Source organism: Macaca nemestrina, chromosome 7 (genome assembly GCF_043159975.1).
Source record: "Macaca nemestrina isolate mMacNem1 chromosome 7, mMacNem.hap1, whole genome shotgun sequence".
Taxonomy (NCBI): domain Eukaryota; kingdom Metazoa; phylum Chordata; class Mammalia; order Primates; family Cercopithecidae; genus Macaca; species Macaca nemestrina.
This window is the reverse complement of record NC_092131.1, coordinates 86,747,678-86,762,031: the sequence shown is the minus strand read 5'-3', so window position 1 is coordinate 86,762,031 and position 14,354 is coordinate 86,747,678. Positions and strand designations below refer to the sequence as shown.

The 14,354-nt window shown below is 39.2% G+C and overlaps 1 pseudogene and 1 gene segment (V, D, J or C); both read left to right on the top strand.

Annotated features, from left to right (window-relative positions):
- The first annotated feature begins 7,980 nt into the window (after positions 1-7,980).
- On the top strand, positions 7,981-9,050 carry LOC112429309 (T cell receptor alpha variable 5-like). The segment is given in 2 exon segments: positions 7,981-8,372; positions 8,549-9,050. Coding segments are annotated over 2 exon segments (489 nt in total).
- A 339-nt stretch (positions 9,051-9,389) lies between these two features.
- Positions 9,390-10,673, top strand: LOC105496599 (large ribosomal subunit protein uL4 pseudogene; annotated as a pseudogene).
- Positions 10,674-14,354: the final 3,681 nt, after the last annotated feature.

Here is a 14,354-nt window from a genome sequence, read left to right as displayed (position 1 = left end):
ATTTAATTACTTGACAAATTATTTGATAAATTATTTCAGTAGTATTGGACCCGGTTTATGTACTTTCCTGCTTTAATTTGGCCATTGTTTTCTCAGTATTACTGCTAATCCTCCAGGAAAACTGCCTAGTACACACTGCATTCTGTAATCTAGAGAGAGAAAGTTAAATTTCTATAGGAAAAAGTTGCCTCAAGTCATAGTTGTGTTGGCTGAAGGTCAGGGACAACTGAAGTGGCACTCCTGATCTCTCATGTTACTCGCAGGCAAAGGAGAATTTACCATGAAGCTCCTCACTTTCAGGGGCATTTTCCAAAATTTATTTAGTGGGAGGTCCTGTAATGCTGCAGTTCCGAACCTTTTTGGCACCAGGGACTAGTTTTGTGGAAGACAATTTTTCCACAGACCAAGGGAGTGAGGATGATTTCAGGATGAAACCATTAGCTCATCAGGAATTAGTTAGATTCTCATAAGAAGTAGGCAACCTAGATCCCTCGCATGCACAGTTCACAGCAGGGTTTGCACTTCTATGAGAATCTAATGCCACTGCTGCTCTGACAGGAGGCGGAGCTCAGGTAGTAATGTTCGCTTGCCTATGCTCACCTCCTGCTGTGTGGCCCCGCTCCTAACAGGCCTGGTCCGTGGTCTGGAGGTTGAAGACCCCTGCTGTAATGGGTTTTGTGATCAGAAAAGTATTAAACAAAATTTAACACCCTTGGAAAACAGTTATTTATAAACATTGCATTTTATTTGTTTAATAGGTTGAATATATACATTGTTTGGCCATTTTGAATTTATTTTTATTTTTATTTATTTATTTTTTATTTTTTTTTTTGAGACGGAGTCTCACGCTGTTGCCCAGGCTGGAGTGCAGTGGCGCGATCTCGGCTCACTGCAAGCTCCGCCTCCTGGGTTCACGCCATTCTCCTGCCTCAGCCTCCTGAGTAGCTAGGACTACAGGCGCCCGCCACCGCGCCCGGCTAATTTTTTGTATTTTCAGTAGAGACGGGGTTTCACTGTGGTCTCGATCTCCTGACCTTGTGATCCGCCCGCCTCGGCCTCCCAAAGTGCTGGGATTACAGGCTTGAGCCACCGCGCCCGGCCATTTTGAATTTATTAACAGTGTGGCAAAGTTAGCTAAATTTGCTATTAGTAAAACTGAAAACCGTTTGACAAGCTCTTAGAATTATGCTAATTGGTCTGAACTGTAGTAGAAGCTATTTTAATTAAAAACTGTAGCTATATAGTTTAATCTATGACCCTCATAATTTGATAGAATTGAGCTCATAGGTGTTGTGAAGTATGACTAATGCCCCAATATAAATAAACAAGTAATAAACTGTCATAAACAGTCTCAATATACTCTGAATTCTTTCTTCCAACAGATTTAATTTGTATAGACAATAGTAACACATTTGGATAAAAATTCCAAATTTGATTTCACTTATACTTGTTGATGTTTGTAATGAGAGAGTCTTTCTGCATACGATAAAATTCATGTGTTAATAGGTGTCTTAAGGAGCTTGTAAAAAGAGACTGTGGAAACATATAATTACCCTAAATTTCTATCTGTCCTTTGAAAACAAATTTCTCTTAAATTTAGGATTTTTAGACAACTTATGTTTGATCAAATGGAAATTTAATGTACGTAAATAGGCACTGATGTTTGCAAGTAAACGGCATAAAGAGTGGTAAAGTAAGTTATGTGAGGAATGTCTTTTAAGTAGTAAGAAGAAAACATGTTATGGCTTTGTGGGTAATATGTATAAAATAACACTGTGAATATTTGGGAAATACACAAATGAGGAAAAATCGAAGGTTCCAAAGAGTGACAAAACGTAAGAATAAACTGCGGGGGATATATCACTTGGACAGAAACACACTGAGTGAGGTCCCTGTGTGTGTATATGGCACATGGAAATGAAGATAAAGCAGAAAGCAACTGTTACTGGGTTTAGGAGTCAGAGTTTGGAGTTCGGTGCTGACAGAGTAGCTGAAATTCAAGGGGGGGGGGATCCAGGAAAAGAAGGATCCACAGTGTGAGGAGTTACAAAATCTTATAAAGCCACACTTAGGCAGGAACTCAGACAACTCAGCAAAAATAACAACAACAAAAAAATAACCCGGCCAGATGTGGTGGCTCATGTCTGCAATCCCAGCACTTTGAGACGCCCAGGCAGGTGGATTGGTTGAGCCCAGGAGTTGGAGACCAGTCTGGGCAACATGATAAAACCCTGCCTCTACTAAACATACAAAAATTAGCCAGGCGTGGTGGTGTGTGCCTGTAGTCCCAGCTACTCAGGAGGCTGAGGCAGAAAATACAACTGAGCCTGGGAGGTCCAGGCTGCAGTGAGCCATGATGGTGCCATTGCATTTCAGCCTGGTGATATACGAGACCCTGTCTCCAAACAAAACAAAACAAAACAATATATATATACACACAGACACATATAATTTATTCACATTTTATATATTATATATATAAATAAATTATTCATGTCCTTTACTCACTTTTTAAACCCCATAAAAAAGTGAGTAAAGGGTATGAATAATTGTTTAAAAGAAGACATAGAAATGCAACAAGCATATGAAAAAATGCACAGCATCACTATCATTAGAGAAATGCAAACTAAAACTAATGAAATGCCATCTTACACCTGTCAGAATGGCTATTGTTAAAAAGTCATAAAATAACAGACATTGGCGAGGATGCAGAGAAAAGGGAATGCTTATATAATGTTGGTGGTAATGTAAATTAGGATAACCTCTGTGAAAAACAGTATGGAGATATCTCAAAGAAGTAAAAATATAACTACTATTTGATCCAGCAATCTCACTACTGAGTGTTACTCAAAGAAAAATAAATCATATCAAAAAGATACCTACACTCATATGTTTATCACAGAAGTATTCATAATAGCAAAGATATGGAATCAACCTAATTGTGGGATAAAGAAAATGTAGTATATAGACACAATGGAATACTATTCAGCCATAAAAAGAATGAAATCATGTCTTTTGCAGCAACATAGATAGAGCTGGAAGCCATTATCTTAAATGAAACAACGCAGAAAGAGAAAATACTGTATGTTCTCACTTATAAGTGGGAACTAAATAATGTGTACACGTGGACACAGAGTGCATAATAGACACTGGAGAATCAGAAGGGTGAGAGAGTGAGAGGCGGGTAAGAGATGAGAAATTACTTAATAGGTATAATGTACATTATTCAGGTGATGGCTATACTAAAAGCCAAGACTTTATATTCATGTTTAAAAAATGCACTTGTAGCCCCTAAATTTATACAAGCTAAAAACAAAAAATAAAACTATCCCTTGGTTGATTCTTGAGTTGTGCATGCATAAGACAAGACTCTAAGAAAGTAAGTAGAAAACAACAGCCAGATGGCTGAGAGAAAAGATTTTAGCAGTTGCCCTGAACTAGGGCAATAGAATTTTAAATGCAGGTGCTGCCAAGTGAAAGAGGTTTGGTAAAACCTTAGACTTTCTAATGAAAACCCAGAAGGACCACGCCCTAGAAATAAGGACAATACTCTGGGACTAAAGGGTATACCCTACAACTAGGGCTATACCCTGGAACAAGGACATTTAACAATAAATTAATGCCAAGAGTGTTTGTTATCAGCAGGACCATACTTCAAAAATTATAAGGTATTTTTGTTAGGTGATTTGTTGACTGAAGGGAAATGATATCAGATGGAATTTATGACCCAAGGAAGTAATAAAGAACATTAAAAATAGTAACTAAGTGGAAACATTAAGAAAAGATTACTTTTCTAAGTTTTTCAAAATACAGTTGACAAATGCAAAAATAATAACAATGTATTATACAGCTAATAACATATATAAATAAAATCAACAGCAATAACACAAAAAAAACTGAAGGGGCAATAGGATTAAACTGTTGTAAGATTCTTGCATTATGTATGAAGTAGTATAATATTAATTCAAGAGAGAATCTGATAAACTGAGGATGCATATGATAATCTGTAGATAAACAATTAAAAAACCAAAACAAAAAGGTTTAGCTAAGGGCCAATGGGGGAAATAGAATGAGTGAATATAAAAACTTCTCAAATAAATGAAAAGAAGGAAGAATAATGGGCATATTAACAAAGACTAGAGGAAAAACATAGAAAATGGATTATGATTGTAGATTCAAACCAAATAAAAACAATTACATTAAATGTAAATAGCATAAACACTCCAAAGAAAAGGGACATATTCTCAAACTAGGCAAAAAGACACAATTGTATGTCATTCACAAAAAATGTACTTTAAAGACAAACATGAGTTGAAAGTAAGAGGCAACCTATGCCATGCAAATAGCAACCTAAAGAAAGCTAAGTGTCTCTATTAATATTAAAGACTATTTCAAAATGAGGGGTGTTATGAGATAAAAGGGTTATTTAATAATAAACAGAGGGTCACTTGATCAAGAAGAGATAATATTCTCTAAATGTTTATGTACTGATAGCAGAATTATAAAATATATGAAACAAAATTAACAGAATTAAAGGAGAAATAGGCAAATCTGTAATCAGAGTTGGAGACTGTAATGCTCTTCTCTAGTAATTGATAGAACAAGTAGACAGAAAGTTCATAAAAATACACAAGGCTGGAACAATCAACTAGACCTAATTGACATTTATAGAGCACTATATCCACCAAGTGCACTATATACATTCTTTTCAAGAACACTTAGAACATTCATCAATGTAAAACAGTCTCAATAGATTTGAAAGGATTAGAATCCTACAGTTTTCTTACCACAATATAATTAATTTAGAAGTCAGTTACAAGGTATACAGTAGAAAATCCCCAAATATCTGCAAATTAAGCAATATACTTCTCAGTCGCCCATTGATAAAAGAAGAAATTGCAAGGAAATTTAGAAGATATTTTGAACTAAAAAATGATAAAATATAGCCTGGGTGTAGTGGCTCACGCCTGTAATCCCGGCACTTTGGGAGGCCAAGGTGTGTGGATCACCTAAGTTTGAGGGAGTTTGAGACCAGCCTGATCAACATGGAGAAACCTCGTTTCTACTAAAAATACAAAATTAGCCGGGTGTGGTGGCGCATGCCTGTAATCCCAGCTACTCGGAGGCTGAGGCAGGAGAGTCACGTGTAGGTTGCGGGTGAGCTGAGATTGTGCCATTGCACTCCAGCCTGGGCAACAAGAGCGAAACTCCATCTCAAAACAAACAAAAAACAAACAAACAAACAAACAAACAACCCCATAAAATTTCACAGAAAAATTCTAGGCTCAGGTTGCTTCTAAGGTGAGTTGAATAGAACATTTAATGAAGAATTAATTCTAACCTAACACAAAACAGAAAATAGGAGGGCAGTCCGGCCCCATCTGTAGTCATCCACATTGAATCATCAGCATCAGCATCACTTTGGAATTTGTTAGAAATGCAGAGTCTTAAGACAAACTCCAGTCCTAGTGATTCAGGATTTGCATTTTAGCACAGTTCCTGAATTTGTACCTTTTTGTTCAGCAATGCGGTCCTGAAGTGATGAAGTAAACAGAATGATGAAGGGAGGTGGAGAAAATATTTTTTCCAAGTTCTAGGGTTTTTTTTTTTAACTAGTTAGTTGTTTTATTTTGTTGAGACTCTAAACTTACCTTAGATTCAGTATTTTATTTGTGAATGAGATTGAGCTAGAACAGTGGTTCTCATATGGGAGCAATTTTGTCCTTCAAGGGATATTTTGGAATATCTGGAGATATTTTTTATTGTTGTACAGAGAGTTGAAACTGGCATTTAGTGGAGAGAGTTCAGAGATGCTCTAAACATCCTAAAATGGACAAGAGAGCTTCCAACCAAGAATTATTTTGTACAAATGTTAATAGTGCCAATATTGAAAAACCATGAACTACAGAATCCTAAGGGTTCTAATAGCTCTGAAATTCTGGGATCCAATTTAACTGAAAAGACATTCACTGAATACTGTGTGAAGACTTATTATGGTCTTACATTTGTGTGCCAGTGGGGAGACACTGTCCCACAGTATGAGCATACACTATCTGGCCCCTAACCATGTATATGACCATTGATCTATGCCAACCAGACAATACATGTTCAGAATTTTGAAAAGAATAGGAGACCTAGGGTCAGCCACTCTCATACTACAAGGAAATCAGTAATGCACTCTCTGACATTAGTAAGAGTAGGCCAAGAACTGTTTATAACTAGCCTTATCACTCAGATGTACTTTCTATTTCCTATTATTAATAACAAATTATACAAATTATCCTGTATTTATAAACATGTTGTGCATCACATACAGACTGAAAAAAAAATGATGAAGGGAAAAGAAAAAGTAGATAAATTGGGAGCAAAATGAACATTGCTTATGCATATTGAAATCCATGTCAGTACCAGAAAATAGAGCTATTCCATGCCATTGTTTTTGACAATAAGGCAATATTTTATGAAAAAAATCATAGGAGTAGAAATTTTTCCAGGTCATAATTGTGAGTAGTGTTATAGTAAATAGGTGGAACAGAAGCAGACCACCTAAAGACTAGTATTTTCAACTCTGCATGCTGTATATCCGAAGGACAGATATTGACCTAAAGTGTTAAGAAAAGTTCAAGGAAAATGCAACTAAGGAATATGATAAAGGATCTGGGAATTATATGTTATGATGAATGAGTAAAAGAATAAAAAAATTTAAATGAAAACTTTAAATAAATACATTTAATGTATATAAATCTATATACATTTTGTAATATGTACATGTCTTTGTATTTTAGGAATGCGATTCTGCATAATCCCACTCGAGATATATTGGTTATGCCATGTAGACGAGGAATTAGATTAATTTTCTACATTGCTTGGAGATCTACTAAGTCAAAGCATAGGGAAGAGACTTCAACTTGTGAAAAATAGTCAAACCAAGTTTCCCTGGACGGAGAGTAAATTTGCCGTTGTCAGTTTCCTACATATATTATGTTACTAACAGGCATTGGTTTTATGCTTACTTATATTTATTCTTACAGGAATGAATCAGAAAGACTGAAGAAATTAAAATAGATGATATAGGGCTTAGATAGAGAATTTAAAATACTGAAGGGCTTTATCACAGGGGAATATCTAAACGATGATTTTAGCAATAGACAATAAAATCGAGGGAAAAGTTTTTGGGTCTGAAATCTGAGTTAGCAGCGCCCAAGGTAAGGGCAGGGAAATTCTACTACAGATCATTATTCGGTGATCACATCTGAGGACAAGCCACTCATTCTGACAATAGGAATAAGAGTACACTTGGAAAAGATGTACACTTGTTTACATTATCTCAGTCTGTAGCCTGATGTTTCCTGAGATGTTTCCTCTTTTATGTCAATAAGTTGCAATAAGTAAGCCACATATCCATAATTTCAGATGATCTGTTCTTCCAGAGGAAAAGATTTCAGAGTGCGTGTCAGATTTTTCATCACAGTCTATAAGCTAAACTCTTCCCTTTCATTAGACAGATATTATCAACTCATGGAAGCCTTTCTCCTTCCTTTTATCTTTTATTTTATAATTTAGTCATTTTGAAGAAAACAACACTCATATTTTGACCTCTGGCACTGTCAATTTCCTGGGAATGGCAAGGTCAGGCTTGGAGGAGCAGAGCCTGAAATAGCCTGCATCTGATATATTTAGTGAACCTGTCTTACTCCAATGTTTGTGCTTAAGTGTTACCTTCACAAAGAGTTTTGCCTCTGTGAGTGCTGAAACAGGATGGTTGACTTGGCTGATTGATTTTCTGGCCAATTCAAAAAGTAGTAGAGGGATAAGGAGGAAAGGTTTTACTCCTCAGTAGCTTTGCAGACTGAATCATGGCATTTTCTTAATTTCAAATAGACTGTCTTTAATAAACATGAAAAACCTCTAACTTCTTCCAATATATTTAAAATGACTCAGTAGTGTGCTGAGAAGATAAAATGGAATTCTGAAATCTACGTTTGCACTTTTTCTGTCTGCTAATCCACATAATTTCTGACTGGAGGTACACTTGGAATTTACTTTATTTGGCCTTCTGCTGTTTTATGTGCCACAATCTCCCACAGATACAGGATAATTGGTTTAGCATTTGGGGATCTGACCACAAGATGGCAGAGCTTCTCTGCTCATGTAGAATGTATAAAAGGATCCTTTTGGTTGACTTCTGTGAGTAGGCTGAGGACAGAAGCAGATGCCTCTGTGGACCATTTAAGAAACCACAGTGCTTTGGAGGAAAGGAAGAGACACTTGATAATATAGCTCTCTTGGCTGGAGATTGCAGGTCCCGGTGGGGAGAACAATGAAGACACTTACTGGATCTTTGTTCCTGTTTTTGTGGCTGCAGCTGGACTGTGAGTTGAGAGCTTTTGAGGAACAGAGTGTTCAGTAAATATTCATTAGAAGTCTGAGGAGGAGACTCATCTGGTCTTTTCCAGAATGCCTGAAGTTACTACAGTGAAAAAAATAAAAAAGCAAACTCTAGAGAATGATGACCTGATGATCTTGTCTGATTTTTCCTTTTGCACAGGTATGAGTAGAGGAGAGGATGTGGAGCAGAGTCTTTTCCTGAGTGTCCGAGAGGGAGACATCTCCGTTATAAACTGCACTTACACGGACAGTTCCTCCACCTACTTATATTGGTATAAGCAAGAACCTGGAGCAGGTCTCCAGTTGCTGACATATATTCTTTCAAATACGGACCTGAAACAAGACCAAAGACTCACTGTTCTATTGAATAAGAAGGATAAACATCTGTCTCTGTGCATCGCAGACACCCAGACTGAGGACTCAGCTATCTACTTCTGTGCAGAGAGTACACATTGCCTCTCAGGCACCTGTATCCTGTACCTAAACCTGCGCCTGGGGCTAAAGCCACACTCTATTTCCTTTATCTTTAAGTCAGGGATTTTGCTGTTTTGTATTTTTAATGTTACAAAACATCCTAAAACGTCAGTTTCAAAATGACTTAATAACTTTCAGAACATTTTGATTAAACTCTTTTTGGGAGTTAATGATTTCTTAGTTGAAATCCTGGTCTTAGGGTTGACTTTATGGCTGCCATAAAGTCATCTGAATGATTTCTCCCTTACCAAGGACATCTTGGTGTCAGAGAATCCTCTCCTTGATGGAGTCTCTTATCTTTTAATATTAGTATTTGTTAACTTTGTCTAATTATAAATATATTAACTGCATGGTATAGGAAAAAATAGGAAATTGTAAAATAGAAATCAAAATGTCTTATAAGCCTATCACACAGATAATTCATAGCTGACATTTAGTATTCCTTCTTCATTAAAACAAAATTAGGATCGCTCTTCTTGTGGCAGCAGCTGGGGTGAGCGGAGCAGTGGCTCTCTCCTCTCTCTGCCATGGTGTGTGCTCGCCCACTGATATCCGTGTACTCTGAAAAGGGGGAGTCATCTGGCAAAAAATGTCACTTTGTCTGCCTTATTCAAAGCTCCTATTCGACCAGGTATTGTGAACTTTGTTCACACCTACTAGTGCAAAAACAACAGACAGCCCCATGCTGTCAGTGAATTAGCAGGTCATCAAATCAGTGTTGAGTCTTGGGGTACTGGCAGAGCTGTGGCTCAAATTCCCAGAGTCCGAGGTGGTGGGACTCACCATTCTGGCCAGGGAGCTTTTGGAAACATGTGTCATGGAGGTCGAATGTTTGCACCAACCAAAACCTGGCGCCATTGGCATAGGAGAGTGAATACAACCCACAAAACGGTATGCTATCTCTTCTGCCCTGGCCGCCTCAGCCTTACCAACACTGGTCATGTCTAAGGGTCATCGTATTGAGGAAGCTCCTGAACTTCCTTTGGTAGTCGAAGATAAAGTTGAAGGCTACAAGAAGACCAAGGAGGCTATTTTGCTTCTTAAGAAACTTAAAGCCTGGAGTGATATCGAAAAAGTCTATGCCTCTCAGCAAATGAGAGCCGGCAAGGGCAAAACGAGAAACTGTCACCATATCCAGGGCAGGGGCCCCTGCGTCATCTATAATGAGGATAATGGTATCATCAAGGCCTTCAGAAACATCCCTGGAATTACGATGCTTAATATAAGCAAACCGAACATTTTGAAACTTGCTCCTGGTGGGCATGTGGGACGTTTCTGCATTTGGACTGAAAGTGCTTTCCGGAAGTTAGATGAATTGTATGGCACTTGGCATAAAGTTGCTTCCCTCAAGAGTAACTACAATCTTCCCATGCACAAGATGATCAACACAGACCTTAGCAGAATCTTAAAAAGCCCAGAGATCCAGAGAGCCCTTCGAGCACCATGCAAGAAGATTCATCGCAGAGTCCTAAAGAACCCACTGAAAAGTCTGAGAATCACGTTGAAGCTAAACCCATAGGCAAAGACCATGCGCCACAACACCATTCTTCGCCAGGCCAGGAATCACAAGCTCCTGGGGAATAAGGCAGTATCCAGCAGCAGCTGCACTGGAAGCCAAATCAAATGAGAAGGGGTTCGTAGGCTAGAAGCCTGTGGTAGGTAAGAAAGGAAAGAAGGCTGTTGTTGGTGGTGTTAAGAAGCAGAAGAAGCCTCTGGTGGGAAAAAAGGCAACAGCTACCAAGAAACCAGCAGCTGAAATGAAGCCGGCAGAAGAGAAACCTACTACAGAGGAAAAGAAACCTGCTGCATAAACTCTGAAATTTGATTATTCCACAAAGGTCAAATCATTCTGAACAGCTTCTTTTGAATAAAGACCTGATCAAAGAGGCAGCAAGGAAAAAATAATTAGGATCACACAGACTTGCATTTTAATTTAATATTATATTCTAACCTGAATGTTTCACATGTCCCCAATCTTATAAAAATGAATTTTTAACGATTTATGAGTGATTTTATAAGTCAGCATTTTATTTCTCCTATAATCGTCCCATATATTTGTGGTGAAAGACAATGTTTTTCTGAACTCAGGTGTTACCCTTTAAATAGTTTCTTACATGTAGGAAGTCTTAAATTTTCTAGAAATTTATTTTTTCTTCTGTTCTAGAAATAATTTATTTCTTCAATCGCTTGTGCTCTTTTCCTCTTGTTCTTTCTTCCTCCTTGAGGTGCTGAATGTTTTCATTCGTCCCATATTTTTTCCATTTTTCACAGCATTTTAAAGGGAAAGTCATACTTTTCTAACATTGTATGTTAAGGTTTCTTTCAGCACTGATGATATTGGGATTTATTAAACCTTCCAGGAGCAGATAAGGAGGTCAGGGTTGATTTGGAATTTTTTGCCAAGCCAGAAGCCAGGATGTCTTTTGCTAGTAAGAAAGGTACATCGCACATATTGAGACCCCAGTTGGAGAACTTGCTGGAGAGTTCCATAGTTAGCCTCTTCTGTGCCTCAATTGCTTTTATATTACCATCTCTTTGTATGACTGTACCATTCTAACAGGGAGAATAGTTTGGTGACCTAAGATCGATGGTTTGGTTCCTTAAAAATGACAATGATGCTATTTGTTATTCTTCTAATGGCATGCAAACAAGCCATAGTTTGTTTTTAAGGTTAAAAATTTTGTTTAAAAACAGATGTTTACTTTCTGAAATGCCTTATAGAGACAGTTGGTATTTAGTTTTTCACTTTGTACTCGTTATCATCATTATCATCCTCCTCCTCATCATCATCAAAGTGGAAGCCCATTCTTCCTCGTGTAATTCATGATCAGATTACCCTTTATTATTTTACTCTTTGATCTCTTTCTACTCCCCAGGAGCCCTGTCACTGCTTTATAAGTGTTAGTCCAGTTGCTCATTTGCCCCTAGAGCTTCTCAGGTGAGCTTTTATCATGTAGGCAGTAACATACGGGTTGATTAGACTATCCTGCAAGTCTATCTTCTTTATAATATCTTTAAAAAGTTGCTCAGTTTTTAGGGCTATGACTTGTGCCACTCCTTGTATCCAGCACTTGTGTGTATTTCACTGTTTTTAATGTTTTACCAATGGACATTTAAGGAAAGGGGCTAGGTAAAATGCATTGAGTACACAGATCCATCAATATGTTTGAAATAATGCATGTGAAGCACCTAGCATGATCCTGGCATGTACTCATTATTTAATACCGAATGGGTACTGACATATTAGCAGAGTTCATCCTCAATATGGATATAGCTAGCTAAAAACAAACAGAATGTAACTTTCTCTTATTTCTGGCTTTGTGTTTCACTTTTTCTGGTATCGTGATGCACACTAAATTGAACACGTCCAAAACTAGAATATGTCTTTTTGTTTTATTTGTTTACTGATTTATTTTGAGATGGAGATTTGCTCTGTTTCCCAGGCTGCAGTGTAGTGGTGTCATCTTGGCTCACTGCAACCTCTGCCTCCTCGGTTCAAGCGATTCTCCTGCCTCAGTCTCCTGAGTAGCTGGGATTACAGGTGCCTGCCACCATGCCTTGCTAATTTTGTATTTTTGGTAGAGACAGGGTTTCACCATGTTGGCCAGGCTGGTCTTGAACTCCTGAACTCAAGTGATTCACCTGCTTCAGCTTCCCAAAGTGTTCGGATTACAGGTGTGAGCCACTTCACCTGGCCAATATCTGTCTTTTTAAAAATAAGTTTTTTGATATAGACTTGGCAAGATGGCCAAATAGGAACAGCTCTGGTCTGGAGCCCTTAGCAAGATTGACACAGAAGGCGGGTGATTTCTGCATTTCCAACTGGGGTACCCAGTTCATCTCACTGGGACTGATCAGATAGTGGGTACAGCTCACAGAGGGTGAGTCAAAGCAGCTCAGGGCGTTGCCTCACCTGGGAAGTGGAAGGGGTCGGGGAATTCCCTTCCCTAGCCAAGACAGACGTGAGGGACTGTGCCGTGAGGAACGGTGCACTCAAGCCCAGATACTGTGCTTTTCCCACGGTCTTCACAACCCACAGACCAGGAGCTTCCCTCCGGTGCCTATGCCACCAGAGCCTGGGTTTCAAGCACAAAACTGGGTGGCTGTTTGGGCAGATACTGAGCTAGCTGCAGATTTTTTTTTCATACCCCAGTGGTGCCTGAAATGCCAGCAAGGCAGAACCATTCACTCCCCTGGAAAGGGGGCTGAAACCAGGGAGCCAAGAGGTCTGGCTTAGCAGGTCCCACCCCCACAGAGCCCAACAAGCTAAGATTCACTGGCTTGAAATTCTTGCTGCAAGCACAGCAGTCTGAGGTCAATCTGGGACACTTGAGCTTGGTGGGGAGAGGGGCATCTGCCATTGCTGAGGCTTGAATAGGCTGTTTTAGCCTCACAGTGTAAACAAAGCCGCTGGGAAGTTTAAACTGGGCAGAGCCCTCCACAGCCCAGCAAGGCTGCTGTGGCCAGACTGCCTCTCTAGATTCCTCCTCTCTGGGCAGAGCATCTCTGAAAAAAAAGCAGCAGCCCCAGTCAGGGTCTTACAGATAAAACCCCCATCTCCCTGGGACAGAGCACATGGGGAAGGGGTGGATGTGTGGGCAGCGTCAGCAGACTTAAATGTCCCTGCCTGATAGCTCTGAAGAGAGCAGTTGATCTCCCAGCACAGCGTTCGAACTCTGCTAAGGGTCAGACTGTCTCCTCAAGTGGGTCCCTGAACCCCGTGTCTCCTGACTGGGAGACACCTCCCAGTAGGGGCCAACAGACACCTCATACAGCTCTGGCTGGCATATGATGGGTGCTCCTCTGGGACGAAGCTTCCAGAGGAAGGAACAGGCAGCAATCTTTGCTGTTCTGCAGCCTCTGCTGGTGATACCCAGACAAACAGGGTCTGGCATGGACCTCCAGCAAACTCCAGCAGACCTGGAGCAGAGAAGCCTGACTGTCAGAAGGAAAACTAATGAACAGAAGGGAATAGCATCAACATCAACGAAAATGACGTCCACTCAGAGACCCCCATGTGAAGGTCATCAATATCAAAGACCAAAGGTAAATAAATCCATGAAGATGGAGAGAAACCAGCACAAACTGTCTGAAATTAAAAAAACCAGAACACCTCTTCTCCTCGAAAGGATCACAACTCCTTGCCAGTAAGGCAACAAAACTCAACAGAGAATGAGTTTTACGAATTGACAGAAGTAGGCTTCAGAAGGTGGGTAATAACAAACTCCTCTGAGCTAAAGGGATACGTTATAACCCAATGCAAGGAAGCTAAGAACCTGGAAAACAGGTTAGGTGAATTGCTAAATAGAATAACCAGTTTAGAGAAGAACAAAATGACCCGATGGAGCTGAAAAACACAGAACGAGAACTTTGTGAAGCATACACAAGTATCAACAGCCAAATCAATCAAGCAGAAGAAAGGATATCAGAGATTGAAGATCAACCTAATGAAATAAAGTGAGAAGACAAAATTAGAGAAAAAAGAATGAAAA